Source organism: Ursus americanus, chromosome 18 (genome assembly GCF_024610735.1).
Source record: "Ursus americanus isolate L20-20 chromosome 18, mUrsAme1.1.p, whole genome shotgun sequence".
NCBI lineage: Eukaryota > Metazoa > Chordata > Mammalia > Carnivora > Ursidae > Ursus > Ursus americanus.
The window spans coordinates 23,022,355-23,037,826 of NC_142144.1; the positions used below are offsets into that span (position 1 = coordinate 23,022,355).

Here is a 15,472-nt window from a genome sequence, read left to right on the forward strand (position 1 = left end):
CTGTTCAGTTCTCATAATCTGTACGAAGACAGCACTGTCTAGTAGAACTTCCTGTGCTGGGGACGCCTAGGTGGCTCAGTTGGTTAAGCGTCTGCCATCAGCTCAGGCCATGATCCCAGGGTCCTGGGATCGAGTCCCACATTGGACTCCTTGCTTGGAGGGAGCCTGCTTCTCCCTCTGCCTGTCGCTCCCACTGCGTCTGTTCTCTCTCTCTCTTTCTGACACATAAATACATAAATCTTAAAAAAAAAAAAAAAAAAAAACTTCCTGTGCTGATGGAAATGTTCTGGGGGCGCCTGGGGTCTTCAGTTGCTTAAGCATCTGCCTTTGGCTCAGGTCATGATCTCAGGGTCCTGGGATCGAATTCTGCATCAGGCTCCCTGCTCAACAGTGAGTCTGCTTCTCCCTCTCTCTCTCCCTCTGCGCGCTCTCTCTCTGTCTCGAATAAATGAATAAAATCTTTAAAAATAATAAAAGGTAAATAAATAAAATCTTTAAAAAAAAAATGTTCTGTAACCGTGCTGTCCAGAACAGGAGCCACAAGCCTCGTGTGGCTTTGAGATGTGACTGATGAACCAAGGAGCTTCCTAATCTTCGTTTAAATGTGAATGGCCGCAGGAGGACATGTATTAGAGGGAAAAAAGTATAATCTCATTGGAGGCAATTAATGGGGATCACAGGCAAATAATGCAAACTAGGATTAATGTGAACTGTCTTGGATGTGGAACATTAGTCCCATTTGGCAGGGGGTGGGGGTGTTAGCCAAGAGTCCTCCTGACACAGAGCTGCCAGCAGGAATGGGATGGAAGGAGAAAGCTTTCAGAAAGGATGGAGGCATGCATCTGAGTGAGCTTCAGTAATTAAGCCACTAGAGTAGCTGGCACATCTGTCACCTTCAGACCAGCTGGGAAGGGAGCTGAGTTTTCAGCAGCTCCTGGATCCTTCTTGCCCTCCTGCCCATTTTCCCCAAAACTAAAGGTGATGATACTGAGGTCGGGCAAGGGCGGCCCGTGGACCCCAGGTGTGCCAGAGCCCTGGGATTGGAGCTCTCCTAAGGTCACAGGGCTTCATGACAGCCTTGGGATGCCAGGCCCCGACAGTCAATAATGCTTGCTCTGCTAAAATGTTAATCCAGTTATTAAGATATCTCCTCCTTCCCCATAATGAAGGAGTATATCCGAGAACAATCCAGCACAAAGCTGCCTGACCCAGAAGTCATCCAGTTCTGTGTCTCCATCTTCAAATGCTCCAGGCTCCTGCTCACCAGACGGCGTCGATCAGCAGTTCTTAGAGGATTTCCACAGGGTGACCAAAGGGGGCTCCACCGAGGACTCCAGCCAGTACTACTGTGACAAGGTGGGCGAGCTCGGGTCCTGGGGCACCGGGGTGGCCAGGCGACCAGCCAGGCTTCCCTGCGCCAAGGCGCCTTATGGACAATTTAAGTAATTAGAACCAAGAGAAAATACCTCCTCACCACCCACAGGAGAGAGAAGTAACATAATTAATCATTTTTTGCCATGTTTTCCAGAATGATAATGGTGATGGCTACTTAGTTTTGATCCGTATTACACCAGATGAAGATGGAAAATTTGGATTTAATCTGAAGGTATGTTGTGTGTCTTTATAAGGAAGCCGTCTTTAGATGGCTTTTAAGTTTCCATTAGGAGTGTGCTGCATGTGTAAGACTACATTAGGAAACTGGCTCAGCCCTCAGAATCGGGCTTTTTTAATGTGGCCACAGCACTGCCTCACACCAAGGGCCTCCTCTGTGCTTGGTGCTCTCTGTGCCTGTCTTTATGTTACCTCACTGAGTGCTTATAATGGGTGAACGCGGTTTTTTTTTTTTAAGATTTTATTTATTTATTTGACAGAGACAGCCAGCGAGAGAGGGAACACAAGCAGGGGGAGTGGGAGAGGAAGAAGCAGGCTCACAGCGGAAGAGCCTGATGTGGGGCTCGATCCCAGGACTCCGGGATCACGCCCTGAGCCGAAGGCAGATGCTTTACGACTGCGCCACCCATGAATTTGATATTTTTAAACCCATTTTATAAATGCATGAATTTGATATTTTTAAACCCATTTGATAAATGTGTACTAAGACTCAGAGAGATGACACACAGTTGGCCAAGTAGATCTACCTCCAGAAGAAGGGTTTTTGAGGGAACCCATCAGCATCACTAAAGCCAATGAGAGAGAATAGCAGCGCAAGTTACAGGGCCATTTATAGAGCCTTCACCCACCTCTGCCTGCTTTGGCCCACAAGTCCTGTCCCATGTTTGTGCAAATAAAGTTTTATTGGAATGTGGCCACACCCATTCATTTACAAATGGTTTACAGCTACCTTGACACTTTGGTGGCAGAGTTGGGCTGTTGGAACAGAGCCCTCTCTGCCATACCTAAAATACTTAGCCTCGGGCCCTTTGCAAAGTTGACTAACCCCTCTCTAGAACAGAATGAGGGCAGGTGGTCTCCGCTGCCCATCCCCACAGCTGCCGCCATGGACTCCCCTTCCTGTACCCCAGCACCCCGCTGAGGACCTGCCCTCGCATCCTGTGACTTTTCCTACAGCTTCTCTCTCCGATGCTGAAAACTCCCTTTCCAGCAGCACTGTGCTTTTGGAGTCCTCTGGGGATGTTTGCATTTTTAAAAAGAAGCTTGACCCTCCAAGCATATCTTTAGTTCATGGAACGTGGGGATGGCAGTGAGAGGCTTCTGAGCAGTCCTCTGGTTATCCCACTAGACCCCACGGGGTCAGAACCCTTGTAATCCCGAAAGGATGCCAACCCCTGCGGTTAGATTAGGTTAAAGTGAAGTTTGAGCCCCCCCGTATCAGCGATATCTGCGTGTCTTTGTTGCTATGAGCTATTCAAGTGTTCTGTTTTTTAATTTAACATGTTTATAGGGAGGAGTGGATCAGAAGATGCCTCTTGTGGTGTCAAGGATAAACCCGGAGTCACCTGTAAGTGAGCACATTTTGTTCTCTCCTACGTTTGTTTTCTGTTAAATCTAATGTTTCTATTTCTGTGTGCTATTTCTTGATCAGCAACAAAGAGTGTGTGTCAGTGCATGCATATAGATGGAAAGAAAGAATGGAACCCATGTTTTTTCCAGAATTTTGCTGGTCATTGTAGCACCAACATCACCTGAGAACTCATTAGAAATGCAGAATCTCAGGGTCCGCCCCAGACCTCCTAAACCAGAATTTGCATTTTTAACAAGATTCCTGGGTGATTGGTGTGCACATTAAAATTTAGAAGTACTCTCAAGAAAAGGAAACTGAGGCCCAAAGAATGTTGCTCTGCTCGCTCTGTGCAATGGACCCACCATCCTACCACCAGGTGGGATGCCCTCTGACCTCTGTCTAGGCCTCCTCAGAAGAGGATTTGCTTTTCTAGAGCAGTGAGCAGCAAAGAGTCACTGCGTCTCCTAAGAAGGAACCAGGTTGGAGGTTACTCGTAAGTGGTCCTTAAGCACGTAGTTTACTTTTTCTTACTGCTTATGGCCTCTTCAAATTAAGAGGCTTCTGTTCCTACACTGTTCAGTGCATTGCTTTTCTCCATGCTCGTTTCTGCCTTTGGTGTTATGCTGACAAAGGCTTTCTCCATTGCAAGGTAGACAAACACTCACGTTTGGCTGACAAATCATTTTCTAACAGCACATCCAGAAAACAAAAGCTCAGAAGCCTCACAGTTACTATGTTACAGTAATACGTGAAGGTTGGCTATCTTAGAGAAGTGGCTTCGGTAAGTTTCATAGCTTTGTTTTGAAATGCTGCATGACCTACGTCGTAACCGTTTACAATCCCACAACCGGCGACCATGTCAGCACAGCAGCGGATATAAAAGTAATGGCGCGGTCGCACCCGAGGGAGAAGAGAATTTGAACATGGTCTCAAGTGTCTGGGCTCTGAGAGCATCCGTGTCCTGCCCTTGAGGATTGTGTTATGGTAACCGAAGAAACTCGCTTTTCCTCTCTACCCAGGCAGACACCTGCATTCCTAAGCTGAACGAAGGGGATCAAATCGTGTTAATCAATGGCCGGGACATCTCAGAACACACCCATGACCAAGTGGTGATGTTCATCAAAGCCAGCCGGGAGTCCCACACGCGGGAGCTGGCCCTGGTGATCAGGAGGAAAGGTAACCGCCACCGCAGGGGAGGAGCCACGGGGCCGTGGCGAGGTGGGGCCCTGTCTGGCCCGTTCCGTGGTTTTGAAAATGTTGAGCTTGTAGCCAACATTGGAAAATCCAGAACTTTCGCCTCACAACCAGGATGTGGGACTCCTCACTTGAAAAATGTGAAGATCTGCCCACGCGGGGCCCAGCCCCTCGTGGCCAGCCCTCTGGAGGTAGGCAGCACCCACCCACCCCCTTTATGCGGGACATGAGCCCTGATCCCTGCCAGGCCGGCCCCCCAGCATCATGTCCCTCTCTCAGCTGCCCGGCCCTGCAGACTTTGGCGTTTTCGGCCCCTTCACAAAGGGTCGGGTTCTGCTGAAGTCAGTAGAGCAGAGTAGGGCGGGAGTCTGGCTGTGCCCCGGTTATCCTACCTCCACTGCTACTGGGTTGAGGGACCTCGAGCAAGTTTCTTGCCCAGCCAGTGCTTTGGCTCCCTCTGATGCAGAGTGAAGGTGCAACGACAACTCCGTCACGGGGTTCTTGTGAGGACGAGCTGATGCTTACACTTGGAAAGCACCTAGAATGCTTCCTGATACCTGGCGGGCGTTTGAAGGACGGCTTCTCTTAAATACCATTGTTGTTGTTGTAAAACAAGCCAAGTCTTTGAATCCTTCTGCCCAGGTTTAAAATACTGAAGGGAGATGAAGTGTGTGACTCGAGGCCCAGCTGCGCATCTGGGTTCCGCTGCACAGGTGTCTCCGCCCAGCCCCCAGACCCCGGCATGCCTGCTGTCCCTCTGTCCCCATACACGTCCGAGCCCAGAGCTGGCCTGCGTCTCTGAGGCCTCACCCGATCTCTCCAGATCCCTCCCGCCCCACCCCCGCCAACTGCCAGTGCCACGCCTGGCCACGGCCGGTGTTCAGGAGCCATAGCTGCTGATGGCTGTGCAGCACTGGCCAAAGGGCCTTGCGCCCTGCGCGTTGCTTTACACCACACTCTTAGAAGGTCAGGACGTGTCCCCAAGGGAGGGAATAAGGAAACCAAGTCACAGCCTGGTTAATTTGCCCTGCTGCCAGGTGACGGGAAACAGAGGAATGGGGAGCAGGCCTCCTCACAGGGTGCACCCCAGGCGTGTGGGCCATCCTAGGGGCCAGGACTGCAGTCCTCGGGCCAGGCCAGCGATGGGAGTCCTCCACCGGCCCGTGACAAGGGGCTGGCACTGGTCTGAGAGGAAAAAATGGATGTTTGCAAACTGTTAGAGCTAAAAGGGCAGTGCCACTGGCTGTCTAGAACTAATGATAATAAGTTCATTCTTTAAATAAACATTTAAGTAAAAATGAATTGATTGAAAGAAAGATAAGTCAACAGCATAGCGAGTAGCAGACATAACAAATCATATCCTCACAAAACAGCAGAAGATATGTGCATCCAGGGTCTGTGGAAAGAATGTGGTCTTTTGGGTCAGAGACATGTGGACTGACTGGACTCCTGTGTGTGTCCCCCTCAGCCCCCTCATAGTCTGGGTCACTTTGGACACTTCAGACAACTTCTTCACCCTGATAGTCCATTTTCCTCATCTGTAAAATGGGGACAATGGCAGCTAGTTCAGCATTCAGTTCAACCATGTAGGGAAAATGCCATGGTTGTTATTTTCCTTCTCCTTTCTTGTTGTTCTGAAGGCAGTAGGGAGCCATTGAAGGCTTTTGAGTAAGAGAGTGACTTCCCTTCCTGGGTAGAAAGGGAAAATTCAGAGAGGATCCCAAAGTTTCCGGTTTGGGAGATTGGAGAAGAGAGTGGCAGTGGCCAGAAAGAGACATGTGACTCTGGGGAGGAAGTTAGTGCAGGGGATGGGGGAGATCCCAGGTTTGTCTTTACCCAGAGGAGTCTGATGTGAAGGGAGAATGTATACTGACGAGGTAGGACTGAACCCAGAGGAGGTGTTAGGACTTGATACATTGACTTGGGAGCCTCCCACCTAAAGATGGCGTCAAGGGAGAGGTTGACTGGGCTCTGTGGGGCAATGGGGTCATAGAGTGCCCATGAGAAATCCTTGTTTTAAGGGAGCAAATGAAAGGGACCTGAGAAAGAAGCGGGGAGGGGGAGACAGTTGGGTAGAAGAATAACCTGGTCAGAGAGGACAAAGGTGGAGAAAGTTAGGTTTCTTTAAAAACATGCTTTCCCTTCCTCCCACCTTTGTCAAAAGGCTCTGAGTACAAAACGCCGTCATTTAAAACTAACCAAAGAGATTAGTATGTCATTTTGTATAATTAGCACTCACGGAATCATTGAAGAAGTAGTGTCTTTGGTGAAAGTGATTACCGTGAGCTTAATCGTTTAATAAGCTGTTTTAAACCATCTGCATTCAGGTGCTGTAAGTATAATTTTTTTTTTTTGAGGAAACGGATCAACCAGAACCTTCCTACCCCTGCCACACACACTCTTTCTTGTTCACTGCAGCTGTGCACTCATTCGCTGACATCAAATCTGAAGATGAACTGAACCAGCTTTTCCCAGAGGCCATTTTCCCCATTTGTCCAGAGGGTGGGGACACCTTGGAGGGATCCATGGAACAGCTAAAGAAGGGCCTTGAAAGCGGGACAGTGCTGATCCAGTTCGAGGTAAGAGACCTCGAGGGCCACGTCCTGGGCCTGTGGGGAAGCCACAGCAGCCTCAGTGCCTCAGTGGGCTGCTCAGTTGCTGGTGCGTGACCAGAGTCACCAGGCAGCCCGTGCTCGTCGTGGGAACACAGTGCGGGCCCCGAGCATAGGGCAGCGCAGCGGGCCTGGAAAGCCGGGGAGGGGACCACAGCCTGGTGCTGAACTCTGCCTCACCCTCTTGTCTAGTAATGCTCGGTAGTCATGGAGAAACATGTCAGAAATCAAGGAGGAGGGACTCTTGAGTGTATTTAGCTGCCAACACAGAAGCTCGAAATGCTCAGCTGTAGAAGGTGCTGGAGAGGCAGTGTGGGTGAGGCCCCACCAGACACCCTCTGTAGTTCGGAGCAGGCAGCGTCATGGATGAGGGCAGAGTGGCTGGCCTGCCCAGGTTCCCCCAGAACCGTGTGACCAGGAGTAGAATCCAGAGTCTGACCCTGTCTTCCTTCCCCAGGAGGGGCCTCTAATCACGGGATTGAGACTGTGACAGAGGCAGATGCAGGGCCCTCGCAGAACGAAGCAGGAACAAAGCCAATTCTGTTTTTAAGTCCGTTGTGTTGATCACTAACAGAGTGAATGGAGTGTGTTTATCTCCCAAATTTTTTAAAGGTAGAAGAAGTGTCGTTCACACAATAAAAGATAACAGAAGAGCGCAAAGAAGCCTAACGTAGACCGTTAAAATAGATCATGATTAACGACAGCATACACAGCCTGGATTCATAAATTAGGAAAGAGTCCAGGTTCGATTCAAAAACACATGTCCGCAATGCCATTTTTAATTGGAAAGCTGTAGAAAGGGAAAAGTCACAGGAGAAAAACTAAGAAGTTTGTCAAATGCACGTGGTCACATATTGATTCAGAAAAGCATGAGTGATGTAACTATCAAACAGGAAACACTGTAAACAAAGAATCTTAAGGGAGAGAAGAGTTTATAATGGCATAAGGAATAGAATGTAAATAATATATGTTATTAGAGCGGTGTGTGTCTGAACAACAGTAGAAAGTGTAAAAACCCGCAAGTAAAAGGCGAAGATAATAAACCCCACCCCGAAAAACAAAAAATAACTTCGTATCTCGTGGAAATGAAATCAGGGTAGGAGGGGAGGAAAAATACAATTACTTGGTAGAATTGATAGACATATACTGAGTATCTACAGAGAGAAATAGCCCTTTCTTCCGGCGTCCTGCAGGAGGCTGTGTTGACTTAAGGTTTTGAATGAAGAAAATGTAGAGGTTGTCTGGCCGTGAAATTGCAAAAAAAGTTCAAAATTGAAATATATATTTTAAACACTGTAAAGCTCAACATTTTTAACACTCTCCAAAGTAATGGAAACAAGGAGAAGGTAAAAGGCAGTTACAGAATATGAATAAATGTTTAGCATCAGAGGGGACAGGAAAGGCAGGGAGGCACTGTGGAGACACCCGTTCAGCGAGTGTGTATTGGGTATTTACCGTGTGCCAAACACTGGGTCAGGAACATAATTAGGGAAAGAGAATTTCTGGCTCCAAGCAGCCAAAGGTCTGATATTGGTATATTTGGAGGACGTATCATGAGTCCCAGAAACAGCTGAAGACCAAGGTAGGGGGGCGCCTGGATGGCTCAGTCAGTTAAGCATCTGCCTTCGGCTCAGGTTCGAGCCCGGCATCGAGCTCCCTGCTCAGCAGAGAGCCGCTACTCCCTCTCCCTCCGCCTGCTGCGCTGCCTACTTGCACTCACTCTCTCTCCGTCAAATAAAGAAATAAAATCTTAAAAAAAAAAAAAAAAGGCCAAGGTAGGGCAAGATTTCCTTACATAGTAGATGTATGTTCCGTAGGAAATGGAGGTGAGGGGCTTCGAGGAGGTCGTCTGGGGTGAGATGTATTAAGATGGACGGGATTAAGTGTGGAGAGAAGGTCATTCCAGGAAGGTCACAGCATGAATGCCGACTAAGCTCCTACAGTGTCAGGTAGCACAGGGAAACACGCCTACCTGGGTTGAGCAATGCCCCAGGAGTCCTGGAGAGTCTCCAGGTGTTGGGAGTCCTGCCATCACACACTGTTTGTCCTTGATCGGATTGTCCACAAGGAGGCACTGTGGGCTCTCAAAGAGGGAAAATGCTTAACTGTGGTCTTACACTGTGCTCCAGAAAACCCCCTCCACTCAGCTGGCTCCACTTTGGTTTCACATGTGGGAATCCCACATGAGATTTTCCTTGAACACTGTCCACTGACCTTCATTGAGAAGTTTAAAAATACTTGCGAGAGGAGTACCCACTACGCCCTGTGGCTTTGAGTAGCATCTCTCAAAGGCTGACCCACGGACCAGTATGGGCATCGCCTGAGGAGCCTGTGAAACGGGGCCCAGCCCGCAGCTGCTGGGTGAGCCGCATGGGGACAGGGCCTGGCTGTTGGTCGTCCTCACAGGGAGGGCAGGAGGTTCCGAAGCACAGGCTGACCCGGGGAACTGCCGCGTGGAGATTGCACCACCACTGTCCACGCAGAGTCTCGTCTTTAGAGCTTAGAGTTGGACTGCAGCATAAGGAGCGGAGAACATAGAAATGTTAGGGTTAAATTTTAGTGTGCGCACGTTTCATTTAGTCTGTACGTTTCCTAGAGATGGAGTAGGAAGACCCTCTCTTTGACCACTCTCGTTTGCGGAAGACAGAACGCCAGACCCGCTCTGTGCTGGAGCTGGTGGGGTGCATGGAGCCCTGCCTCCCCAGTCTCCCCACACGGCCCCACAAGGAGCCCTAGAGTGTGGAACGTAATGTAACGACCCCCCCATTACAGAAGGGGAAGGACGTCTCCCCCGGGTGCTAGAGGGGAGCAACGCAGGATCAAACAGGAGACTACGACAGAGGGAAACCTTGTATTGGGCACTTGGTATGTGCCAGGTGTTTTATGGGCAGAACTGTCGTCCCCGCAGTATAGATGGAGAGTCAGAGTCTCAGAGAGTGTGTTGCACGGGAAATGGTTCGGCCCGATTGGAACCAGACAGGCTAACTCAGAAGCCTGTTCTCTTAACAAGTATACAACTTTTGGAAACAACAAAGTGCTGTTTATGTGTGGGAGTTGTGATTAGAATAGTACAGCGTGAGAGCTAGAAAAGATCTGAGAAGCAATCTACACAGGGCCAGACTTTAAATCCTGTGTGACCTCAGGCAGCATGTCCCTTTCACCTGTCTGTACCCCCTGCTTGCCCATCTGTAAATTAGGTATCTCATGGGTTGGTTGTAAGGGTTAGATGAGATAAATAGTGCATTGCTTAGCGTGTGGTAGGAATGCCATAAAGAGTAACGACTGTAATTATTTATGGGGGAAAAAAAATAGGCTCAGTCTCCGTACAAGAAGTGGTCACGTCTGCTGGGTTTGGAACCCTGGGCCGTCTGACTCCGGAATCTTGGCTGTTCTGGTTTTCCACCTGCTCCCCGGTGCCATGGGCAGATGGCAGCATATCTGACAGGGACTGTACCCTGGACAGGAGCAGAAGGAAGGGGCTGGTCCCTAGCAGGTGCCCTTGCCACCCACGTCACTACACCAAGAGCCTGCCCTGGGGTAGCTGGGCGGTGGATGGAATTCCCCCACCCCACCCCCGCGGTGGCCAAGCTGGTTTTCAGCGAAGCTTGTTTTAAAGTATTTTTTCGTTAGGGGAATTCCCCGTCCCTCCCGTGGCTTTTGGTAAACAATTACTAATGTGTTCCAGAAAGCATTTGGTCCCAGCTGTAATAAAATCACACTTAATAATTATTAGCATTTGTGTAGCACTTTGGAATCTGCCAAGTATGTTTCACATATGTTGTCTCTGTTGATTCTCGCAACTTTAGTATGGCGCCTTTATAGATGGAGAAAATGAGGCTCGGGGGTTGGGGACTTGTTTGTGTTAAATAGCTGGTAGGATAGAGGTGGGATTAGCGTCTGTGTCAAAATCTAGTCAGTGTCAGAACTCACCGTCGCCGGGTGCCCCCCAGTTCCTCACCCAGCCTCCAACCTGAGCCCTTCCCTCCTGGAGCCACCCCGCATGAGCTACCCCATGTGAGCAGAGTGGCATCAAACTGCCTGACTCCTCTACGTGGTTCAGCCAAGCTTGGGCGTCGCTCTGTCTCATGTCAAGGGGAAGATTTAGGGTTTGCATGGTTCCAAGTCTTACCATCTCCGGGATGCTGTTTTGTTAAGGAAATCGTTAAGTTGGCTCCAAGTTCATGCTTCCTGAAGGAAACCTGTGGCTCATTTCATGCTTTCCCTTTGTTGACCATTCTATTTAAGCAAGGGAAGGGTTCCTTTGAGAACCAGTTTTCCCAGCAAAGCACCTTTGTGCCCATCTCCATCCAGTGACCAGGTGGCTTGCAACTTCCCTGCCTCCTTGTCCAGTGAAGACAGGCTTTTGGAGTGAGATTGATAGGAAGTGAACCTCTCTCCTCCCTCTCCGCACTGACAGGAGCAGAGGCTACAGGACTCCACCAGAGACCACGTCCAGCTCAGAAACTGCCACCCACTCCACTCCAGCATCTTCCTCCTTTACAAAACTAGAAGCCCGTCTTTTTCTCTCTTCTGATCCATCTTCCCTGAAGTCCCTCCTATATCACTCTTATAGGAAACATCCATTAGTGTCAAAACAAGTGACTCACTGGCTCCTACGATTACTATAAAAGTTGATGTGGAAGGACTAAGATAGCTGAAGACTTAATGAGAGGTTTAAATTGACACACGTAGAAATTAGTGAAGGCAATTATACCTTCAAGATTAGAATTCATACCTTAAAAACATTTAAGAATTTTTCCAGATTTTTTTTTCTTTAAGGAAAACAGTCTGTAATGTGTGGAATACCTGGAGCAAGTGTGAGGGCTTTACATTTCAAATTCCGGAAGCCCATTTTAAGGGAGGTGTCCCCCCAACTCATTATCATGTATTTACCTGTGAAAGGGACTGGAAAGAATACTTAATTCTGCAGTGGGATCTACATCGGGGACTGTGCGTTTCAAATAGCACTTTTGAAGGTCCCCAAATTCCTAGCAATAGCGCTAGTTTATTTCAGCAGACCTTTATGGGAATGTAGGGGGAGGCTCCAGGTCCCCTCCAGACAGTGTCCCTTGCCCTTTGGCTGGGTCAGGTACAAGTGAAAGGGGGAGTCCCCAGTGTAGACAAAGACCCCTGAGTAGTGAATTACATCTACAGAGTACTACTAGGGAAACAGCCTTTCAGGGTCTTCATGAGAAAGGAGTTACCCCTGAACGGCCCCAAGGCACCTCTAGTCGTGCTTTTCTCAGTGGTCTGCACCCTCTGTTCAAAGCTGCAGGGCCCGCTCTTCCTTCACTCTGCACTTTTGGATTGGGCACATACCGTGTGCCAGGTGCAGTGCTGGCCCAGGGTTTAGGGTGATGAAGCAAGATGCCTGCCTTCATGGAGCCCGCCGTTGGGTGCTTGATACAGGAAGTAGGTCGTAAGCAGCTGTTTGAAAAATCATTGCCCTGCAGTCGATCCTAGTCATTGCTGAGGGCGTGAAAGGGAGTCTTTCTTCTGTTTGATCTCTCCTTGCCCATTGCCGCTTCATCTCCCACTCCTTTTCTTTTTTTTCCTTCGTCTTTTCCCTTCTTCTCCCTACTGCTGCCCCGCACCTTGGGTTCTCAGCCTTCAAGAATTGTCCGTTTCTCTGGTCATAGAGTTGACAGGATGATCGATTCCCCTGTTCAAGGCCGTGCCAGCATCCCCTGGTCAGAGCCCGCTGGGTGTCGGAAGCCTCCGTCTGAGGATGGTGACCAGATTGCACACCTTTTCTTGGACCCGTAGTCTGAGGGGATCAGAGTCCTCTCCTGATGCCCTCTCTCCAAAATTAGAAGACTTTTTCAAAGATGAAGCTTAGACTGGAAAACCACATCGCCTTACCCATCCCAGTCAGCCTGCATTGGGAGGGTCTAGCTTCTGCTGTTCAGCTGTCTTCGGAAGCCAGAGCTAGTGATATCCGTGCTCATTTAAATATGGTTGTTCCGTAACAACCCATTCTCTGCTGGTCTTTTTATAATTTACCCTTAGTTCATAGCTTCTTAGAACTACACACCAATAAGATGAGAACGAACCACTTTAAGATTTAAAAATCAATAGTTTTTAATAAAAATGTTTTTAAAAATATTAAAACTTCTAACCCTCTGCCCCTGGGACTCCCTCACCAGGCTCCTGGTTGCTCCCGTTTTAGGGCAGAATTGAAGGGATCTCTGGAGCTCTTGCTCGCCTCACACACCTTTCGCCTTGGAATAACCCAAGCCAAGTGTCCTTTTACGATGAGTAGTTCTTGCAAGAGCCTTGTCTGAATTCTGGATTTTGGTCTTAGTTCCTTTCCCTCCATTCCTGACCCTTCTGGAAACACATACCTGGGTATCCAGCACCTCACTCTCCACCCTAGACCACCGTTCGTATTTTCATAGCCTGCTGAGCAGCTCACAGGGTCTGGAGAAAAAGTCAGTAAATTAAAGGAAGTTGAAAACCAGCTCTTAACACCTTCAGAAGCGAAGTGGATGACTTGAAGCAGTTCAGCAGAAATAGGGCTCAGTGTTCACCTTGGCAAGGCAGACATGAGTATGAGCTTGTTGTCCTACTTTCTGAAGGCCCCCCAAATCATCTTCCTGTTCACCCAGCTTTTTGTAGAAGTTTGAAATTTTATATATAGATTTATTCTAGCTTTCCTTTTCTCATTCAGTCATTTGAATTTAAGAAATAATTTGACTGGGGCTCCTGGGTGGCTCAGTCGGTTGGGCGTCCGACTCTTGGTTTTGGCTCAGGTCATGATCTCAGGGTGGTAGGATTGAGCCAGTGTCAGGCTCCATGCTCAGCAGGGAGTCTGGTTGGGATTCTCCCTGATCGCTCGCTCTTACGTGCTCTTTCGCTGTCTCTCAAATAAATAAATCTTAAATCATTTGGCTGGAGGGGATGTGGGCAGGGGATGGGGTAAATGGGTGCATTAAGGAGGGCACTTGTGATGAGCACTGGGTGTTATACGTTTAGTGATGAATCACTAAACTCTACCAATATTGTACTGTATGTTAATGAAAGTTTAAAAAAAAATTATTTGCATTGTAATAATTCAGGTAATTCGGAAATAGCCAAAGTAGCGTTGTCTCCTCTCATCTTTAGCTTCTTTCTCTTTCTTACAATTTACAAATAGCAGCTTGGTGCCTGTCCTTCCACAGTTGTTCTGGTGCTCATGCAGATATATTTTATACACAAAAGTGCACACACATATACATTATACACCCATTGTGTGTGTGTGCTGTTAAATATAAAAAGGATCACCACTTTATTCTGTAACTTGCATTCTTTGCTTAAAAATAGATGAATGAATATCCTTCCAAATCTGTACTTTAATCTTATTCTCTTCATTGCACATAATTTTGTGGTATGACTGTACCATAATTTAAGGCAACACTTCTCCTTGTTGGGAAATTTTCAGGCTGTTTCCAGTATTCTGCTAATGAAGAAATATTTTGCTGTGGGGAAATGTCTTTGATATGAATCTTTATGCATTCCTGTCAGATACAGCCCAGGGTGTGCACATTTAAAAATGTTTAAACACTGCTATTTTATTTTTATTTTAGTACCTTAACAATCTTATCAACAGATCATTACTGCCAAGATATATTTATATACTTACTGTAATTAAAGCCTTTTGCTGGATCTGTGTTTTTCTGCTAGACCATCTCAAGTTGATTACATTTACGATTTTATTGGGGGGGGGAGGGAAATCTTTGAACCTCCGGCTTAGCTTTACTGATTATATTCACTTAATTGGATTTTACCTCCATGCAGTTAGTTAGTTGGAACCAAAAGGTCATTTGGGGAACTTTGACTCAGATAGTCTTCTTACAGTATCAAACCAAACCTTCCAATAAGTCATGAATTTATTTCTGGAATGGTCTCCATCTATGAAAGCTGGCAGACATTTAAGAAGTTGTTTAGTGGCTACTTGATTGTTATGAACTGAAATTGTGAAGTTCAGTAGCTGAGCTGGGGGAGAGATTGCAAATTCTAAACATCTGGTAAATGTATAAGACATGACACAATTATTCTTGCCAAAAATCTCAGTGCTAATTCTCTCCTGGTGACTTCTGTGCAGCTTGCTTATTTAATGAAAAAAGAACTAATAAGAGAAACAGACTAACAGAGGTCAGTTTGCAGAACAAGAAATACGATTTGCAAAAATACTGGCAGAAAATACTGTGCAACCTTCTTTTTCAAAGTGCAAACACATTGACGATGTTGGCCACAATTTGATGGACCAACCATTCTCATACACCTTGGTAGGGCAACTTAGTTATATGTATCAGAGTCCGTAAAAATATGTTTTGATGCAGTAATTCTCCTGGAAATTTATAAGAGTAAAAACATTGAAAACAGCCTAATCAAAAAGTAGAGTAAAAGTTAAATTATGTGGAACTTATAAATTAATCCAGTAAAAATCACTTTTTTAATGTAAAGAATATTTAGATTTAATGTCATGGGGAACTAGGCACTATAATAAGCAGGGGAAAACAGGCTTCAAAATTATCGTAGTATTTCCCAGAATACTTCTTCTGAGATGTGAGATCGTCCATGGCCTGCAAATGAGCTTGAGAAATGCTTAGCTAATCAGAATTAAATTAAGCTGAAGTACTGCAGGGCTGCTTCTTGGAGATTCATAGAACATAAGATGACTTGTATTTTCCAAATTTCTTTGACCTTGAAACTTTCTAAGGAA

At 47.2% G+C, this 15,472-nt stretch overlaps 1 protein-coding gene across 2 annotated transcripts in view; it reads left to right on the forward strand.

Annotated features, from left to right (window-relative positions):
- Positions 1–15,472, forward strand: part of PTPN3 (protein tyrosine phosphatase non-receptor type 3) — a 107,925-nt gene that overhangs the window by 74,733 nt on the left and 17,720 nt on the right. For both annotated transcript variants that reach the window (XM_045780695.2, XM_087869490.1), the window contains 5 exons: positions 1,170–1,356; positions 1,529–1,606; positions 2,903–2,959; positions 3,982–4,138; positions 6,575–6,735. In XM_045780695.2, coding sequence (XP_045636651.1) covers positions 1,170–1,356; positions 1,529–1,606; positions 2,903–2,959; positions 3,982–4,138; positions 6,575–6,735 — 640 coding nt within the window. The remainder of the gene's footprint in view (positions 1–1,169; positions 1,357–1,528; positions 1,607–2,902; positions 2,960–3,981; positions 4,139–6,574; positions 6,736–15,472) is intronic.